Raw genomic sequence first — 20,175 nt, 5'->3', positions numbered from 1 at the left:
ACCTTCAACCCAGAGCTTTTGGAATTCTTACCTCCATGGCTCCAGTCAATCTTCAGCGAGGAGGTCGGAAATTTAGCCCTCTGGTCATTGTGGAGTGGGCTACTGGCTCTATGCATAGTCTTGCTTGTCCGCTATCGCACGGGGACTGTGAGCGCTAGCCAGGCGGCGAGTCCAGGTTTGTCTGTTACCAAGTATGCAACCAATCTATTGCTAATGATATCTGCTTCCCCAGCCGTCCTTGTCGGGATCGTCGAGCTCGCCAATGTATATCTGCGCGCCCAAGCACGACCAAAGAGTCTCATCCTCTTTCTAATTTTCGACCTGCAATTGCACTGGCTCCGTATGTTTTTGTCAAGCTATCCTCCTTCGGTCCCACTAACCCTGCGTGATAAACAAGTGTCCCTCTTCTCCAAAATTCAATCAGACGCCTCCACAATATCACTGACGGTCCTCCTCCTCGCCCAAAGCGCCTTCTTCTCCGGCGGCCGCAGCAACTCCCTCGCCTCACTTGACATGATGAACGGGTACAACGGGATCTCGCACACCGACAGCATGCAGAATGTCCTTCTCGTCTCGCTCCAGACCATTCTAAGTAACTGGATTGGCCCGGTATGGTGGTCGCTTGCTGGGCTGCGGCTCCTAAGCGCAACAACCGCAGCGAAAAGTCGAGACGCTAAGGTTCAATCCTTTCTGGAGTATCTTACTTACCAGACACTCTATTCCGCGTGCGGTGTCCTTGCCGTGATGGCGTCGTGTCTGTGGTGGCGCGATGATGGTGTCCTGTGGACGGTGCTCGCACCAAAGTATGTCAACGTTGCGCTTTGGGTTGGATTTCATCAGTTGCTGGTGAATGTGCTTTTGGGAATGGGGCTGTGGTTCGGGGTTGCGATGTAGGTGTTTCGAAAGAAGACTGGTGATAGATCTGCGTCTATTTTAGCAGCATGGACCTCGGATATCTAGAACATATTGCAGTTTCGACGGTGAGATAAATAACAATATATCCACACTCTAATAGTCGATGTCCCTTCTACCCCCCAAAAGGCGCAGCACAAACTCCGTCTGCACCCGATTAACATCTGCCTGATGCACCCCCTCCAAGATATCCATATGCACCGCACCCATCTGCACATACAACTCCTTATCCGCCGTCAACATCTCAAAATGCCTCTTCTGCGTCTCAGTCCCGACAACCGCATCCCGCTCCGCCAGAACAAACAGCACCGGGCGCGCCAGATACTTCCACATATGGCTGGGCTCCCAGAGCAGCATATTCCGATACGTGCCGACAGTCGTGCGGTTGACATGGTTAGGCGCCAGCTCCGCCCTGAGCGGGTCGTTCACGTCCTGGGCATTGAGCAGGCGCATGGCGACGGCGCGCTCAAAACCCAGGTTAAACCCGGCTGGGTTCTCGCCCGTCTTCGTGAGCATGGGCACGTAGAAGGGCGCGTTGCCCTTGAGGCGGGACTCGCGGTCCTGCGCGGCTTTGGCGAGCACGCCGGACAGCTTGGGCAGGTTCTGCGTGGCCCCGACGACGGGGCACACGGCGACGGTGAAGCGCGCGCGCGGGTCCACGGCGGAGGTCACGAGCGCGATGCTCGCGCCGAGGGACATGCCCCAGAGGCCGACGCCTTGGGTGCGGTCGATGGCTGGGTGCGAGAGGAGGAAGGTGAGGGCGTCGGAGAGGTCGTCGACGCATTGGAAGGGGTTGATGTCGTTGCGCGGCGTGCCGTCGCTGAGACCGACACCGCGCGGGTCGTAGGTTAGGGCTGTGATGCCGGCGCGTTGGAAGGATGCGGCTGTTGTGGGGAGGCCGAGCATCTCTTTGGTTGCGTTGAACTTGGAATGTTTAGGAGGGCTAGGCATTTGGGGGGTTTGTACGTACGCCGGGCGTCATGATGATTCCTGGACCTCGCTGGGCTGCAGGGAATAGACAGCCTCGCAGGACTGTGTTGTCCAGCGTGCGGAACTCGATGTTCTCGTGGGAAGGCATGTTGCGATAGGGCGTTCGTGTAGGACGGGGAGGACAGAGATGGACAACTTCCCACTGCTCTATAGACTGGAGACAATCAACTATGAGAGCCTCTATATTTGCAAAATCAGTTCACTAATTGCAATACTGTACTGTAAGTTTCAATTCTTAGCTGATGGCACGTCGTCAGCAGGCTGGCCTGGCCGGTCACACGAGCAGATGCCATAAATGGATCCCCTTGACACATCCGTAAGCAGAGCCCCTGCCCAAGTGTCGGAACCAGTGGCCTGATAGGCGGAACGGACGATCCGACGTCTGCTTACTCCTACTGTCATGCAGCTTGTCTCGGGGATGCCAATCACCCGAACCTTAGACAGAATCCTACTTCAGGAGCAGGAATTCCCTAATCGAGATGCGCGCGCATAGACACGGCACGGGGCGGGGTGCGGCCCGAGTGGGGGTTGCGGGGGGTGATGTTCGGAGGGTTCGGAGGGTTCGGAGAACTAAAGCCAAGCCCTAGGCTGAATAGATAAGGAAATCTGAGCCGTAACCATACATGACGCCTCTACCTTTGTATGTCTCCATGATATACTCTGGATATGGTGCAATCAATACGGTTTGATTTCCATACATGTGGCGTGAGTTCTACTGGATATACCCCTGTCTTGGCCCCCTCAATCGGTGCAAGCAAGACCGGGATCATCTTTATCTGGTCTCGCGAATAGCGACAACTTAGCGATACCAGAGCCTCATGCAGTGGAGTTGCCCTTTTCTGATCCATTGAAGGCTGTGCGCCCATCTGATAGGATAATCGAGCGTAGAGAGACGGACCGGTGGCTTCATGGATGTCAAGGATGTTTAGTGAGAGCATCGGGATGGTAGAGCCAGGTTGCACTATATGTAGCGTGGGTAACGCTGACATTATGGCACCATCATACGACTACCGACCTTTTTACACAAGACAGCTAGCAAGATGACTGGATTCACAAACGGTAGCATGAATGGACATACTCAAGTCAATGGACATACTCGAGTGAATGGAGCCGGTGGCAAAAACCATGCCTCGAGCCAGGATTCTCATGGAGAGTTGCACAGCAGCAGCACTCCCTACATCCAAGAGCCCGTGGCCGTGGTAAGCATGGCCTGCAGACTGCCAGACGCATGTCATACCCCGCGAGCCTTCTGGCAATTCCTCGAGGAGGGGCGAATTGCAATCAACACGCCTCCAGGGACTCGGTACTCGCTCAACACCCACTATGATGGCTCCCTGAAGCCGCAGACGATGGCATCCCCTGGTGGGATGTTCCTGCAGGATGTTGACCCGCGGGATATCGATGCCCAATTCTTTCACCTCTCCGGCATAGAGGCAACCTCTATGGACCCGCAGCAACGGCAGCTGCTCGAGGTTGTCTACGAGGGTCTCGAGAACGCGGGCGTCACTCTGGAGCAACTCGACGGGGCGTCTGTAGGCTGCTTCGTCAGCTCGTTCGCCAGTGATTATGGCGACATGCAGGCGCGCGACCCGGAGAATCGTGCTTCCGCAACAGTAGTTGGGGTTGGTAGAGCCATGCTCAGCAATCGCCTCAGTCACTTTCTCAATATCAAAGGGCCAAGGTGGGTTGCGTTGTCTTCACCAACGTGCACAAGCCAGCCGCTAACAAAGTGTATGTAGTATGACCATCGACACTGCCTGCTCCGGTTCTCTGATCGGGATCGACCTCGCGATGAGATATCTCCAGTCCAAGGAAATAAACTCGGCAATAGTGGCTGGTGCCAATCTGTACTGCAGCCCGGAGCATGTCATGGATCATTACATGGGTGCAAACGGTGCCGCGTCGTTATCCGGGCGGTGCCACACGTTCGACTCCAAAGCAGACGGGTATATCAAGGCCGAGGCAGTGAATATGGTGTATCTCAAGCGCCTGAGCGATGCCATCAACGACAAAGATCCGATCCGGGCCGTCATTCGTGGAACTGCCACTAACAGCGACGGCTGGACAGCTGGCATCGCGAGCCCCAACCCCGAAGCACAGTCGGCTGCTATCCGACAGGCTTATCAGAACGCTGGCATAACTGACCTCTCGCTGACGAGCTACGTGGAATTCCACGGCACCGGGACAAGAGCGGGTGATTCCCTAGAGGCGAACGGCGTTGCTACCGTCTTCACGCCGTTTCAATCACCCGACCGGCCCTTGCGAATCGGCTCGGTGAAAAGCAATATTGGTCACTCGGAGCCAGCGGCCGGTCTATCCGGACTGCTAAAGACAGTCCTCAGCTTGGAGCACGGCGTCATCCCTGGGAATCCGACCTTTATTGATCCTAGCCCAAAGATTGATTTCGCCGCATTGCGTTTATATACCTCGCGGACAGCCACTACCTGGCCAAAGGTCCCCTTTCGGAGAGCCAGCATTAACTCGTTCGGATATGGGGGCTCGAATGCTCATGTCATCGTTGACGAGGCTAAGGGCCTCGGCCACCATCACGTCTCTTCTTATGTAAACGAAGAGACGGATGATCTATTCGCAGAAGAAACCGCGACGCGCCCCTATCTCCTAGTCTTTTCGGCAAACGATGAAAAGGCGCTGGACGCCCAAGCCGCTGCATTAGATCGTCACCTATCCGATCCGGCTGTCAAGGTCGCTCTTCGCGATCTTGCATATACTTTGAGCGAACGGAGATCTCGCCACTATCACCGCGCCTTTGCGGTCACGAGCAGCACCACCATCGACCTTCCCACCATGAATCGAGGGCATATATCCGGCCAGAAGCCAAGGGTTGGGTTCGTCTTTACAGGGCAAGGCGCCCAATGGCCTACAATGGGGAGAGCGCTGGTTGAAACGTTTCCCCTAGCCGAGCGTACTATCCAGCACTTGGATAGAGTCCTACAAGGCGCCCATGATCCGCCGTCATGGTCACTCTACAAGGAGTTGACGGCTGATGGCGCCCAGATCCAACGTCCGGAACTATCTCAGCCGCTAGTAACGGCACTTCAGCTGGCACTGCTGGATGTAATCCAGGATTCCGGTGTGGTCCCCAACGCGGTGGTCGGACATTCGTCTGGAGAGATTGCGGCTGCTGTCGCTGCAGGCCAGATCACCCCCGAGCAGGCTATCCTGATAGCGTATTATCGGGGCAAGGCTACATCGGAGGCCATTTACATGGAGCCTGTCGGAATGATGGCTGTCGGTCTTGGACCCGACCAGGTCCTACCGTACTTGGAGGGCACGACTGTTGAGGTTGCCTGCATTAACAGCCCGCAGAGTGTCACCCTCTCCGGTACAAAGGCAGAACTTGTCCCAATTGAAGAACGTGTTAAAGGTGACGGACACTTTGCACGACTACTTCGCGTGGATGCGGCGTATCATTCCCGCCATATGAAGTCCGTCGCTGGGCGATATGAGGATCTGTTGAGGCATCATGTCGAGTGGCCAGAGGACGATAATAAAGAGAAGCACTCACTCATGGTGTCGTCAACCATGGGCACAGCCCTTACAAGCCCACCAGGGCCTGCCTACTGGGTCGCCAACATGGTTTCGCCTGTGCTCTTCGGTCAGGCCGCACATGAGCTGGTAACGGGACCAGAGGCTGTGGATTGCCTCATTGAGATTGGGCCAAGTGACGCACTATCTGGACCGATAAACCAGATCAAAAAGGCCGCCTCGTCCTCCGCGGTGTATGGCTCGGCCTGGAAGCGCGGGCCTGATGCTGTCGCGACCTTGCTACATGCAGCCGGGACCTTGTTCACCATAGGCTACCCCATCTCCCTACCAGCATTCAACAACGATGTAGGCGACGCTCCCCCGGTGTTTGTGTCGGATCTGCCCAACTACCAGTGGAATCACTCTGTCAAGTATTGGCACGAAAGTGAATCGAGTCACGACTGGCGCTTCCGCAAATTCCCCTATCATGACCTCCTTGGCAGCAAGATCCTCGGCAGCCCATGGACAAATCCGACATGGAAGAACGTGCTGCGGCTCAGCGATACGACTTGGCTACGTGACCATCTCCTCGGAGACAGTGTCATCTTCCCTGCGGCGGGCTACATCGCCATGGCCATCGAAGCCATCTACCAGAAGACGTATGCAACGGGGCAGATTCCGGAGGGGACGGCCATCTCCGAACTCCCTTTCAAACTGCGCAATGTGACATTCCCCCGGATGCTCACCCTGGACGCAAATGGCGGTACCAAGATCCTGTTGTCTTTACAGCCGTGCTCCAGCACCAAGGAGTCATGGCACGAGTTCACGGTCAGCACGATCACCAAGGATGGCTCCATTGAAGAACACTGCCGGGGACTTGTGAGCGTTGCTAAGCAGAGCCTTCCCCGGCCACCGGTCAATGCGTCCGACATTGCACCTCTGCAACATCCGGTCCCAGGCGCGGTATGGTACAAGGCCATGCGCCGGGTTGGATACCACTTCGGCCCTGCCTTCCAGCCCTGTCAGCAGGTCGAGGCCAAGGCAGACTCGCGTCAGTGCCGGGCGTTGGTGCGACTGCAGGCCCCCGAGTCTCGCTATCCGCAGAGCCAATATGCAATGCACCCCGCCGCCATCGATGGCTGCTTACAGATTGCCACTGTCGCCCTCAACCGGGGTCATCATTCCGCCATCAACACCCTTATGCCCCCTGCCCTCATTGATGACTTGGTCATATTTCCGCACAAGGTCGCATCTAGCGATGACAGCGCGGTTGTAGCCTCCGAGGCTGTATGGAGCGGTGTTGGCCGCCCAGATGACAATAAACGCTATGTTAGTGACATCAGGACGATTGCGCAGGGAAGCAATGAGCTCGTGTTTCATCTCGAAGGTTTGCGCTACCACGCTATAAATGCGAGCGTCGACCGGCCGCATGCATTCACGGAGATTGTTTGGAACCCAGACATTGACTTCCTCACCTCCGCCCAGACGGCGCATATTTTGCAGACGACGGTGCCCCCAGGTAACGGCGATGGTGAGGGCGATGGAGATGCCGCTGCAGCCGTGACACAGATGGCCAAGCTGCTGTCACTGATAGCCCACAAAAGGCCGTCGGCAAAAGTGCTGGAGGTGGCGGCCCGCGACGGCCCCGCAGCTGGCGAGTCCCTGTACCTTGACCATATCCGCGCTGGGGCGGGTCCTATTGCCCAGGGGTGTAGCTACCGCTTCCTGGCTCCATCGCAACAAGCCGGACTGGTGGCCCATGAGAAATATGCGGCTGAACCAGGTGTTGCTGTGCAGGTAGTGGATGCAGAGCACGGGCCTTTTGATGATCTCGATGAGAAGTATGACTTAATTATCCTGAAGGTTGACGAAGGGGAGCGAGAACTTGACCAAACCATCCAGCGGGCACAAGATGGCCTGACAGTGAATGGATATTTGGTTGCGGTGAGGGTAGTACTCCCGTTCCTGAATGGTATGTATCTCGTAATACCCCAGAACTTATGTGGCTGTCGCAGATATCTGACGAGGACTCTTCAGGTGACGCTTCCAGCTCGACCGGGCTCGATACTGTTCATGATATCCACACCTCAGGAGGTGGCATCCTCAGTCTGCTTCACGTTGGAAACCCGAAGGAGAAAAGCACAGAGACGGACTTGCACCACAGTGAGAGAGAAAACGTGCACTTGCTCCATTTTGGCACTCCAATTCCCTCCACAGATGCAGTTCAGAATGCGCTCCACAAGAAGGGATGGGCTCTATCGGAGCACAGTCTACCATTCGACGAGGTTCCATCTGCGAGCACAGTCCTGATAATAGATGAGATGGATCGCCCGATTCTTTCCGCTTTAGCAGATGAACAGTTTACTGCGCTGCGAGGGCTGCTGGAGAAGCAATGCCGAGTGGTGTGGGTGACTAGGGGGTAAGTTTCGAGACCATATTGATCTGCTCGCTTTTGTACCGAGTTTCTCACAGGATACAGGTCTCAGATGCAGGTTACCCATCCAGAGCAAGGCCTCATGTTTGGCGTTGCACGCTCTCTTCGGGCGGAATACCCATCCAACCTGCTCTTGTGCCTGGATATCGAGTCTACGACCAGTACCGGCAGCCTTGAGGCGATTGATACGGCTCTTCGCCATATCATATCTGTCGCGAGCCTCGAGAAGACTGACAGCGAGTTCGTAGAGCGCGATGGGATGTACCATGTCAGTAGGGTGGTTGCGGATGCCGTGCTCAATCAGGCCCAGAAAGAGAGTGAGGAAGCAGAGGCAGGAGGAGGACCACCTGTTCGTGAGGACATCATCCACAACCACAAGTCCATCATTCGGTTGGTCAGCGAAAGGCCTGGGACATTGGATACTCTGGTATACAGGGAACTCCCTGATCTGCCAAAGCTCGCAGAGGACGAAGTCGAGGTCGAAGTCCACGCTGCAGGGATGAACTTCAAGGACCTGGCCAACGCGATGGGATTCGTTCCGGCCAACGAGCACTTGTTCGGCTTAGAGTGTACAGGAATAGTCACCGCCATTGGGGACGCTGTGCCCACTGTTAAACCCGGGGATCGAGTGCTCATGGTCCGACGAGATGGAGGCTGTTTCGCCAACAGGGTGAGAAACCGCTGGCATGCGGTTCATCCTTTGCCCGACTGGCTCTCGTTGGAAGCCGGCACGACCCTCGGAATTGCCGTGCACACAGCCGTCTACGGCCTGGTCACGTTGGCCAACCTTCAAAAAGGACAGTCTGTCTTGATCCATTCCGCTTCGGGGGGAGTCGGCCTGGCTGCCATCGAGCTGTGCCACTATCTCGGGGCAGAAATCTTTGTGACGGTGGGCACGGATGCGAAACGGGACTTCCTGGCGGAGCAGTACGGGGTGCGGCGAGACCGCATGTTCTCTTCACGCAGCACGGCCTTTGCTAAAGAACTGATGCGGGCGACCAACGGCCGCGGGGTCGATGTCTGTCTCAACTCGCTGACCGGCGACATGCTGCACGAGAGCTGGAGATGTATCGCCGAGAACGGCACTCTCGTCGAGATCGGAAAGAAGGACATGCTCGACCGAAACAGCCTCTCCATGGAGCCGTTCGACCGCAACTGCTCCTACCGTGCCCTGGATCTCTCGCGAAAGAGCATCAGCGATGAGACCACCTACCAGACGGGAGTCTACATCATGGACCTGGTGAGGCAACGCCATATTAAACCGCTGCACATCGGCGCCACTTTCCCCTTTACCGAGACTGTGGACGCGTTCAGGTACATGCAGCGAGGGAAGCACATTGGCAAGGTAGTCCTCTCCTTTGAGCAGAGCAAGACCGTACCCCTACCCTTCCGGCCCGCAGGACCTGCCTTCCACCTGCGCTCAGACGGCTCATACCTCATAGCCGGTGGACTCAAGGGTCTCTGCGGAAGCATCGCAGTCTACCTGGCGCGGCATGGAGCCAAAAACCTGGTTGTCATCTGTCGCAGTGGGTACGAGGACGCGCGGTCGCAGAAGATCATCTACGACTGCCAATGCCTGGGATGCCATGTCGATCAGGTAACGGGGGATATCACGTCCCTGGACGACGTCCGTCGTGCCTTTGCCGCCGCCTCGTTGCCCATCATCGGGGTGATTCAAGGTGCAATGGTCCTGCGTGACCGCATGTTCTCGACCATGACGCCTGACGAGTTCCGACAGCCCATCGCAGTCAAAGTTGCTGGGACTTGGAACCTGCATCAGGCGTCGCTCGAGCAATCGACCCCCCTGGATTTCTTCACCCTCCTCTCCAGCGTGAGCGGTTTGGTAGGGCAGCTCGGCCAGGCCAACTATGCCGCAGGCAACACCTTCCTCGACTCCTTCGCCGCGTACCGGCTGCAGCAGGGGCTGCCTGCCTGCTCGATCAATCTCGGTCCCATCGACGATGTCGGCTACCTCGCCCACGACGACCAAGGTGCGATGCTCAATCGCGTCTTCGAAACTCGCGGCTGGACACCCATCCACGAGGCGCTGCTGCACCAAATCCTACGCATCAGTATCCTCCAGCAGACGCACCGTCTCAACCCATCCCACACCGGACAACTCGTCACCGCGATCGTGCCCGGCGAGACTCCCTTCGAGCCTGTTCACCGCTTCAGCGCCCTAGCCGGTCGTGACGCAGCCAAGGCCAGCGGGGGCGTCGACGCCGAAGCGAAATCCAAGCTGACGCTCCTGAAGAAGGGCTCATCGGGAGACACAGACCATGCGATTCTCCTCGCTGCCGCCGTGGAGCTCGTGAACCCAGTCTTGATGCGCAGCTTGGGTGTTGGGGAGCCGTTGGACCCTACGCGCCCGCTGAGCAATTATGGAGTTGACTCGCTGGTGGCGGTGGAGTTGAGGAATTGGGTCCGCCAGCAGTTGGAGATTGAGGTTAGTGCGTTGGACATTGTGGGAGCTAGGACTCTGACGGCATTGTGCGAGACGCTTCTGAGCAAGTTGGCGCGGTAGACCCGATTTATTATCAGAGGGGATTGATCAAGGAGGATTGTTGGGTTGGATGTTGGGCTGGATTGGGGTGAGGTCCTTGAAGGTGTGTAAATATCAAGGCAGGCACGCAGGCGCTAGGCCTAAAGAGGCAACCCAGGAGCCTGAGGCCCTGGATTTTATATCTATATGGAGTACGCAGTAGTAGTATTGATGCTAAAGGTCCGAATGAGGAACAAGTTGTTATAAGAGGCTTATATTAATGTTTTATGATCATGGAACGTACGGCGGGGCTGTGAAAATACATACCATCGCAATCTATGTAATTCATCAAAGGGATATAGAATATATGCTATAGCTTATGTCCAAGCTAGCCCTACGGTCACTTAATACTACCGATTAGTTCCCAACTCGTGCTAGTGTTTCCGAAAAGCGTCTAGAAGGAGGATATATATGGAGTATAGATGTTGTAGCTGGATACATCTGCTCCAGACGGTTAGTGACAGATGATAGATCTAGAAATAACCAGGATTTGCCCGGATTGCTCCGGAAGTAATCTGTAAATAACAGTACAGAGCATCCCAGACAGAGCACAAAGCGGCGCTGGCCTAGACTTCTTCCGGTCAGCGCCAATGCAGTATAAGAACGTCATCTCACCCATCCACACCTCCTACTCTCGACATACCACCCTATACTCCTTACAACCAAGACACCAACATGCCATCCCTCCCAACCCCCCTCCGCGTCGTCCTCTGCGGCCGCACACCCTCCATCGGCAAAACCGTAGCCACCCACCTCCTCCCCGAATACGAAGGTATCCCCATCGCTCCCTCGACACCACAAGCCGATGCTGACCTCAGCAGTAATCCACTTCATCCAAACCATCGAGACCGCCAAAGCCGACATCCCCCGTCTGCTATCCGGCCAGAGCCCGCAAATCCCCACTCCAAACATTACCACCACTGCCACGCTCGACTATAGCCAGCCGCCGCGGGCGGTCATCTTCGGACGCGGGTACGAGCCGTACGAGGTCGAGGACGTCCGGCGCGCGTGCGCGGGGCGGAGCGCGCAGCCCGTCGCGTGGGTGCTGGGGGACCCTGCCCAGGCGCCGCCGGGGTGGCCCGGGCCCGGGTATGCGGTGCAGGTCGCGGAGAAGGTGAAGGGGGTGCTGGATGGGTGGAGGGCGGGCGGTGGACGGACGGAGGAGGTTTTTATGTATTAAGCCTGGTAGGAGATTATTTGGTCTGACATAGGGAGTATAGGATTATATTAGGTATGTACATTGGAAACGCAGTCAATCTAAACACTTTTGGGAGCAGCAGGCGTATCTGCAGTAGCGGGTGCAGTGACTTTTTGTGCGCGCTTTGCGTCGACGCCCTCGCGCCAGCGCGCGCCATACACGGCCGTCAACCAGACCGCGCCGCCGCAGACGAGCAGGAACAGCGCGGAGAGCGAGTTGAACCAGCCGACGCCCATCGTGTCGATTGCCGGCAGCGCGACGCCCGTCGCCAGCGCGGCAAACGCGTACCGGAACACATAGCTTCCGGCCACGACCTCGGCGCTGCGGCCGGCGGCATGCATGACGTCCAGACAGTAGGTGTTGAGCGCCGGCAGGGCCAGCAGTTGCGACACGCCCTGGACGAACATGGCGACGACGGGCGCGGGGATGCCGCCCGCGCGGCGATCCAGCGTCCATCCGTACGCCAGCAGCGACGCCGGCGCCAGCACGCAGAGCGGCAGCAGGCCGGCGCGCAGGCGGTCTTCGGGGACGCGCACGCCGCGCCGGGTGACGTACACGGCCACGACGTGGTCGGCCCAGCGCCCGCCGAAGAGGTTGCCGAACAGGTACCCGGCGCCCGGGGCGAGGTAGAAGAGCCCGGCCTCGACAGGGGTGGTGAGATGGAAGCGTGGGTTGAGGATGGGGCGGATTGGGGTGAGGAGGGCGTACTGGCACCAGACGAGGGCGCCGGCGGTGAGGCCGGTGAGGAGGAGATTGGGGTAAGTGACGTTGAGGGCGATGACACGGGCGGGCGAGATGCGCTGCCAGAGGGCTTTTGCTTTGGTGGGGAGGGTTTGGCCGGGGAGGGCTTGCTGGGTGCTTGGGGGGAGGGTTTCGGGGAAGACGAGGATGATGGCCAGCGCGGCGGTGCCGGCCATTGCTGTGAGGAGCCAGAAGATTGTTCGCCATGGCCGGAAGGTGATTACGACGCCCTGTAGGTGTTAGATGTGGTGTACAACGTATTGTGAAAGTGTGCTGAGTGCTTACCCCTAGGAATGGACCAAAGGCTGGTCCGACCATGCTACCAGATAGGATCCAGCCGAGGGCCGTGGCGCGGGCGTCTGGCGCGTAGATGTCGCCGATGGCGGAGCTGCCGACGACCAGGAAGGATGTGCCCTGGAAGGCTGTGAGGGCACGGAAGACGAAGTAGGTGGAGAGAGTTGGAGCGAGGGTGGTTGCGACGGTGAAGAGGAAGAACAAGACGCTGCTTGCGATGAAGACCTGTGCAGCGGTGCTATTAGGACATGATGATGTCTGACATGGAAAGTGAGTCTACTTACAGGACGACGGCCATACACTTGGCTCAGTGGTCCCCAGAACAGAGCTGCTACCCCCATCGACGTCAGATACACAGCCGTGCTGGCGTTGATGACTTCCGGGGTGGTCTGATATGTCTTTGCGAGCTCGGGCACGGCAGCCATGATGGCTGTCGAAGAGATGGGAGCCAGTAGGGCACAGAATGCTAACGTCGACACGATCAGGAGCTTTCTTGCAGGGGAGAACCGCTGATATTGGTCCTCTTCCGGGGCCTTGAGGCTCTCCAGGTCCGAGACATGGCTGTCTTCCTGGACTAACGTGTTAGGAGTGCCAGGCGGTAGGCTGAGCTCTGTGCTCGACTCCTGAGCTTCGGTGGGAACCTGTGTAATGGACGAGGAGCAGTCCGAGGTTACTGGGAGTTCCAGCCCTTGAGGGTCCTCTTTAGCCATATTATGTGCAGTCATTATAAACCAGAGGCAGCACGAGATATATTGACGTAGCAAAGAATGACTATATCAGATGTAAAGAACGTTCGTAAACAACATATAGATCAACGAGTGACGAGAATATAGAAAATCCGAGCGAGAGAACCGAAACTAAGGCATCGAAGAGCGTAAGGATAGTCCGACGAGCCTCCTGTAGAGCACGCCAGGGACAGTGTCTTAAATAACAGCCTGACAGCAAAGGTCCTCATCCTCATGTCGACTGGATTGCGCGTCAGGGAGTAGAACTCCCTCACACTGGGTCGACTATCATCACATCATCAGTCTGCTCGTGATGGAGCTTGAGCGAGGAAGAGGCTTAAAATGGAAACACTGCGGGCTTTCTCAGCCAAGCATACGCCCTGAACGACAGCGGGATGAACCCATAGGGATGAATCTACACCCCAGAGCCAATAATGCTTCCAGATGCCAGTCACGCTGTCGCCCACTATATGTTCGGGAGAGGAGCCCGAGACCGATAGCTTGGCTTTAGAGTGGGCACTTGATCGACATGGAAGCACCCACAGCCCCTGATGAGCAACGGCGTGATCGCGGCACTCCACCCGAGACGCATCATTCTGGTGGACTATGAAGAGCGTGGTCTAGAGCATGCACTCCGTCGGGAAGCCCTCGTGTCAATCGCTCGTGGCTAGGAGTTGTCGCAGTCGACAGGACAGGAAATCTCCACCGCATGGGTTGGCGATCAAACATGAAGATTTGTGTTTCTCACAGCATGGAGTCTGGACCCAGAGTGGATCACGGTCTCAGGTTTGGGGTTTGTCATGAATCATTGAGCTGGACAAGCCACCAGGAGCAACAAGCGGCTTCATAATGAGGCTGCAGTATCGGGATTGATGTTGGAACGTGAAGGGGGGATGCAGAATGGTTTCTCCCCCTCGGTTCGTGGTCTTTGGCCCACTGTTAGTGAGAGTGGACCATGCCATGAACTGTCTGATCTGGACTGACCCCTGGGGATTAGGGTCTGGCCATGGGGTTGCAGATTCCAACAGATCGGAACTATTATGACCCTGTCTGTAGCAGAATGGTCCCTGAAGATGGCTCGCATATCAGGGGAGTTGCCGTAGGGGTGGCAACAGTGGTCCAAGAAGTGGAATACGATGTCCGAGCTTCTCGCGCAGGATTTTATAATACGAGAAATGTTTCTACAATCGATGCATGCATCGGTCGGTTTGGTTGAGTGGTCGACCTTACTGTATCACACTGCAGCTTCGGATCACCATGGACTGGCTAGGAAACTCTGTAGCGCTGGACGTGAGGTCGATTCACCGAAATCTCTTCGGACCTTAAACTCATCCTCATTGTGCTTGGTTTCCAGAATGAACCATTGCACGCATGCACATCCCACGGAAGTCTCGGGCCTCGTACAGACTGGAACCTACAATGTCTTACTCACCCGTCGTGCTACTAAGATACCATGTCGGCACCACGATGACCTTGAAATACGAGACCACCGGAAGTCTGGAGTGTTCCAGAACAAAAAATTCCAAAAACACCTGCAGCAATCGCCGGGTCTAAAGTAAAGCCTGCTGTCGTACCCACTGAAACCGGATACTTCGGAAAGAGGGTGCGCAAATGCAGATCCAGCAGCAATGGACTGACGATCCACAAGCCCAAGAAGACATGTGAAGGGATAACCAAACGCGGTGTCAGGAGAGCCTTAGGAAGACCCCCGTGGTTGATGGTCATGGCTTGAATACCGGTGCCCCGAGTTTTTGAAAAGGACAGGAAGATAGCCTGTACCTAGGGAGCTTGAGCATTCATTCCCTGCAACATGCACGAAAAAGTACCTTACTTCGAATCCAATTCCTATGACTGGGGCAAGGATGGTCCAATTTTGAGGCATGATCGCCGTTACCAATTGTGCCACACTGCCGATGACCAGCGTGGCCGTGATGGCTGGGCAGCAGCCGCGACTCAAGCGGCACATCAGCTGCTGGATGTCGGTAAGCAGCTCATATAGCTATTGGCTTCGGTATTCGGGGGCGGCTTGTGAAGATGGTCCAGGGCACGGCCGAAGAGGACATGGACACCACAAGCGCCTAGGACGGCCACTGGATGCCGCGAGGTAGACATTGTGGTGCGATTACCTACGCCAAGTAGGTAGGTTGGAAACGAAATAATGGATGACAGTGCCATCATGGGCAGACTGACAAATTAAGGCCAGTTGTTGATGGAGGTGTGGTTAAAGGTGGCGACGATCGCAAAGGCGTCGATGCCAACCATCAACCCTAGAGTGGACCAAACGTCAATTGAGATCAGTCTAGATGAGCCCGGGGAGATTTGGCTCTGAGGAGAATGCTGGTCTATGTGGTTCCTGGTCGTTGGGAGATTTCACACGGTAGTCAATCCTTGGCCCCATACAATGCGAAGAAAGGACAAAGAGTGTTACCCAGGTGATGAAGTAGATTGCTACTCCTAGCTGTATCATCCAGAAGCTCCCCAGGCGTCGACTGTCGCTTTGGAACGAAATCACGGCCTCGATCGATGGATTCGCTGAAGAATCACGGCGACCTATGGTTGTATGCTTCACTCGGCTTTCAGCTTTCTTCACGATATCTAGACTCGACCATAGCAAGAGAGACGTACTGCCTCAAGGAGCTAATGCTATTGTCCTTCCACCTACGTATTTGATTTTCTCTCCAGGTCGATGGCTTTCGCTTTACGTTTTGTTTACTCTCAATACCTACCTTGGCTATCTTCCTGGGTGATATTGGAGCTATTAATCTTACGTGCAGGTCGGAAGTCCGGTCTGTCTCCTTCGGCCGCCTTAGTGCTTACCGGTTGTCTCACACAGCTGTCCATCGTCCTTTTGCAACATTGAAGAAAATAGTTAGATTAGGGTTCGATTTAAACATTGAGGTACTAAAGCCTAGATTAGCGGGCCGTGAACCGTGATCCGCTAGGACAAACATTCCACCACGCAATATACTCACCGGGTTGTAGGCCACGATATGAAGTCGATCCCCGGCGAACGGCCGCTGCGGGCTCCCAAGTCAGGTGGTGGACATGGCGTCGGACAATGTAGGTGCATACTACCGATTTGCTATTGAAAAGGAAATCTATTTATGCTCTTCTTACTCCTGTATGCTTTGTAGCAGATGGATAAACAAACCGAGACTACTATACGAGAGGTTCACAGTAACCACTGGTCAGTCAAGATGCAAATGCATACTAATGTAAGCCACCTACAGAGATCGCCTATGCTTGCCAGATTCGGTATCAGCATGGCTGCGTCCATCTACAACAGAAATCTCCGCATACCTGCAAGAATACTATATAAAGAACACCTCCTCCCTGTGTAAACATCCTTCATTACCAGACAGAATCTCCTTCATCATGAAAATCTCACTTGCTCTCTCTGCTCTTGCCTTACTTGCTTGCCCTGCCGCAGCGGTCGACTTTGATCCAACAGCAGACTGTGCGGAGCCCAGAACCGCCTGGTGGAACCTGTGCACCCGATCTGCCTCCAACTGCTGCCACTACTCAGCCGAAAAGGCCAATGCAACCTGTCCGATGTCTCGTGCAAGACATTATTTCTATCTAGGACGGTGCAGGACGCTCTACGAGGTCAGCGCACTACCCTACAACAAAACCGACTGTGTGACCGCCACTCTCTCCGGCATAGCCTTGCTTATGGGGGATCGTTCACTTGACTTTCCTATTCGTTGTTCTATTGATGACATCAAGGACATGCCCTAGGGATTGCGGCGTTTCCCTATGGGAGGCTTCGTGGAGAGCCGTCCAGGAAAGGTCAAGATGGGTATATTGGCAATGGTAGTGTGCAATCTGATAGCTCTAAGGGAGGAAAGGTCCCGACAGCGATTTGGCCGGATGAAACTGTTTGTCAATATCTGAGGTTTATACGGGGTCGAACCCAGGCTCTTCTGCACCCCGGATCATAGTATATCAGTATACTCATACTCTGAGAAGACAGTATGAATACAGATAGGTTACTGAAGATGCTCCTCTTCAGGCCATGGATTGTCATTGGAAAACGTCACCCACGACTGCAGTCCTGGTCACTTTCTCGCCAAGGGCCTTTCTCGCCAAGGATGGCTCTCTTTGGATATGTATTTTGCCGTAGGTAGCTATGCAGATTGTCATCCTGGGGTTTCTTAATCGAGCCAGAAGACTGCCGTTGTTCTAACCTGCTGCCTTGTCTGTATGAAATAGAATTATGTCAGGAATATGAGACTGTACCTCCCGACACTGGTTGATACTATGGCCTCATGACTTACTATGGAGTAATCTGTAAAAATATAGGGCTGCGCTCATAAGGCCATATATATTCTGGCTAGTTGTGAAAGACGCGTTACTCTGTAGATGTCAACCACATCTATACAATAGTCTACCAACCAAAATAGTACTCTGTAAATAACCAGTAGTACTGCATATGGTTGTTGGGAGTGGTGATTTCCGTTTTCATCGGTATAGACCATTTGCGTCGACCCGATGGAACGGTAGATTGAAGCCAAGCGATAAGCCTGATGCGGAAATCTCATCCCTCACGATAGGCAAATCAGACTCACAACGTTACTCCGAAGGAAGACCGAAGATCAAGCGAAGATCGAGCGGTTAAGGGTCCAACAACTAGTAGTGTGGCGACCTTATTCCGTACACGGAGTATCAGTTCGTCTATGGCCCACATTTCAGGGGACAAGCCTTAACGCCGCTTCCTTTCCGGAGCTAACTACTGACAAGAAACACAAATATTATGCGACGACGAGGAGTACTGTAGTGCGACTAGTCGACGGTTATTGATGGGAAAACGCGTATCCAGGTTTGTCGTGAGAGGCCCTAGCGCCATGACGTCGATGACGAGATGCGTCTCGTCCAGGCGTTTGACGGGGATACTGATTGTGTAGGGTGATGGAAGAAGTCAACTGTAACATGCAGGTAGACAAGCGAGTCAAGGAGTATGAGTATAGAATGTAGTATACGGGGTAGTACCTATGGGTGGTGGTGGAGATTGAAAAGGGGAAGAAGAATACTACCTGAAACGGCGAGCCTGAGGCCAACGATATGACATAATTCTCCTCCTCATCTTTCTCCGTCTCCCATTCCTCTCTCCATCTCTCTCTCTCTCTATCTCCTTTTTGTCTCCTCCACCAGCTTCTCGCCCGTCTCTTCCCTCTCCCTAGATGGGTCCCTTCTTGATCTCTCCTTATTCCTAGTAGAGTCTTTCATCTCCCCTCCACCCTGAGCCAAAATGGTCCCCTCCAGTAATGGCATCCCGCCCCAGAACAAGGCTTCCTGGATGAGTTTCATCAAGGTACGACCAAGACATACATACCCTCTGTTTCTCCTCCTGACGCAATGGGGTGGCCCGAGAGCACCTCATGTGTTGCCCGGTGGCTCCATAGACCCCTACTGTCCGTCATTCGTCCACTAACCTCTGTCTAGTCGATTGCCTCGTTCAATGGCGACCTCTCCTCCTTAACCGCTCCACCTTTCATCCTATCCCCCACCTCCCTTACCGAATACTCCGCCTACTGGGCCGAACACCCCGGGCTTCTTGTCGCCCCGGCCAGAGAACCTGATCCCGAGAAGAGGGCTCTAGCAGTCCTGAAGTGGTTCCTCAGCACCCTCCACCAGCAGTACTGCTCGCGCAGTGAGAAACTGGGCTCTGAAAAGAAGCCCCTGAACCCTTTCTTGGGCGAGCTCTTCCTCGGGAAATGGGAGGCCGACGCCGACGTGGGGGAGACCACTCTGATCAGTGAACAAGTCAGGTAGGCGATGACCCGCCGTTGTACAGTTGTAATGTGCGACGTATTGACTGGTTCAGTCACCATCCTCCGGCCACGGCCTATGCGATTCGCAACGAGAAACATGGCGTAGAAGTGAGTTCATCCCCTTACTCTACGAAAAAAAAAAAAAAAAAAAAAAAAAAAAAAAAAAAAAAATCTCGGTCGCGCGACTGACACCCCCCTATAGTTACAAGGATACAACGCGCAGAAAGCGTCCTTCAACGGCACAATCCTCATCAAACAGATCGGTCATGCCCTTCTGACTTTCACTCCGCCCGGCGCGGATAGGAACGACCCCGCCCAGAAGGAACAATATCTCATTACACTCCCCAGCCTGCATGTAGAATCCCTGATCTACGGGACCCCCTTCATGGAGCTGGACAAGTCCACCCGCATCGTCAGCAGCACCGGGTATATCGCGAAGATCGACTACTCCGGCAAAGGCTGGCTGAGCGGAAAGAAGAACACGTTCACCGCCTCCCTCTTCAAGGAAAGCGAGGGCGAGAAGAAGCCTCTGTACACGGCCCAGGGCCAATGGTCGGACTCGTTTGTCATCACGAATCCGCGGACCAAGGAGACTGTCGACAAGTATTCCGTCAAGGAGTCCAAGACGACGCCGCTGCAGGTGGCGCCTCTCGAGGAACAGGACCTGTACGAGAGTCGCCGCGCCTGGAAGGATGTCGCCGAGGGCATCTTGCGCAGCGATATGAACGCCGTGTCCGCGGCCAAAGGCAAGATCGAAAACGCCCAGCGTCAGATGCGCAAGACGGAGCGTGATGAGAACCGCACCTGGGAGCGCCGTTTTTTCAAGCGCGTCGACGAGTCGCAGCTGGACGAGCAGTTCAAGCAGCTCTTCCAGAAGGCCGACCTCGAGTCGCTGGAGAGCGAGCGGACCGGGGGAGTGTGGCGCTTCGATCCCGCCAGTGTGAACGATGCCAAGCCACCTTACCACAGTGCTGGCCCCGAGGGACTTGGTGTTGAGTAGGTAACCAGAGATGTGTATTTGTTGGACTGATATATATATGATCACGGAGGATATAGATTTGGATAGGGCGTGCCCTTGCTTT

The 20,175-nt window shown here is 55.3% G+C and overlaps 5 protein-coding genes across 5 annotated transcripts; 3 read left to right on the top strand and 2 right to left on the bottom strand.

The window, feature by feature from the left end:
* Positions 1-416: 416 nt before the first annotated feature.
* ATEG_04719 (alpha/beta hydrolase) lies at positions 417-1,990 on the bottom strand (the record flags this gene model as incomplete). The annotated part of the gene is made up of 4 exons (XM_001213897.1): positions 417-673; positions 705-922; positions 1,055-1,836; positions 1,883-1,990. 4 exons carry the CDS (start codon positions 1,988-1,990, stop codon positions 417-419), a joined length of 1,365 nt encoding a protein of 454 aa, XP_001213897.1.
* A 952-nt stretch (positions 1,991-2,942) lies between these two features.
* Positions 2,943-10,346, top strand: fma-PKS (polyketide synthase fmaB; the record flags this gene model as incomplete). Its single annotated transcript, XM_001213896.1, has 4 exons — positions 2,943-3,583; positions 3,642-7,360; positions 7,426-7,807; positions 7,868-10,346. The coding sequence occupies 4 exons, from the start codon at positions 2,943-2,945 to the stop codon at positions 10,344-10,346; spliced, it is 7,221 nt and encodes a 2,406-aa protein (XP_001213896.1).
* A 1,275-nt stretch (positions 10,347-11,621) lies between these two features.
* On the bottom strand, positions 11,622-13,322 carry ATEG_04717 (putative MFS transporter; the record flags this gene model as incomplete). Its single annotated transcript, XM_001213895.1, has 3 exons — positions 11,622-12,533; positions 12,589-12,822; positions 12,882-13,322. 3 exons carry the CDS (start codon positions 13,320-13,322, stop codon positions 11,622-11,624), a joined length of 1,587 nt encoding a protein of 528 aa, XP_001213895.1.
* Positions 13,323-16,697: 3,375 nt separating this feature from the next.
* On the top strand, positions 16,698-17,578 carry ATEG_04716 (uncharacterized protein; the record flags this gene model as incomplete). Its single annotated transcript, XM_001213894.1, has 3 exons — positions 16,698-16,959; positions 17,335-17,441; positions 17,546-17,578. 3 exons carry the CDS (start codon positions 16,698-16,700, stop codon positions 17,576-17,578), a joined length of 402 nt encoding a protein of 133 aa, XP_001213894.1.
* Positions 17,579-18,570: 992 nt separating this feature from the next.
* Positions 18,571-20,093, top strand: ATEG_04715 (OSBP family protein; the record flags this gene model as incomplete). The annotated part of the gene is made up of 4 exons (XM_001213893.1): positions 18,571-18,633; positions 18,765-19,090; positions 19,147-19,201; positions 19,296-20,093. The coding sequence occupies 4 exons, from the start codon at positions 18,571-18,573 to the stop codon at positions 20,091-20,093; spliced, it is 1,242 nt and encodes a 413-aa protein (XP_001213893.1).
* Between the last annotated feature and the right edge of the window lie 82 nt (positions 20,094-20,175).

This window comes from Aspergillus terreus, genomic scaffold, assembly GCF_000149615.1.
Source record: "Aspergillus terreus NIH2624 scaffold_6 genomic scaffold, whole genome shotgun sequence".
In the NCBI taxonomy this organism is placed as follows: domain Eukaryota; kingdom Fungi; phylum Ascomycota; class Eurotiomycetes; order Eurotiales; family Aspergillaceae; genus Aspergillus; species Aspergillus terreus.
Note: the sequence above shows the minus strand (reverse complement) of the source record. Positions and strands in the feature narration are given on the sequence as shown.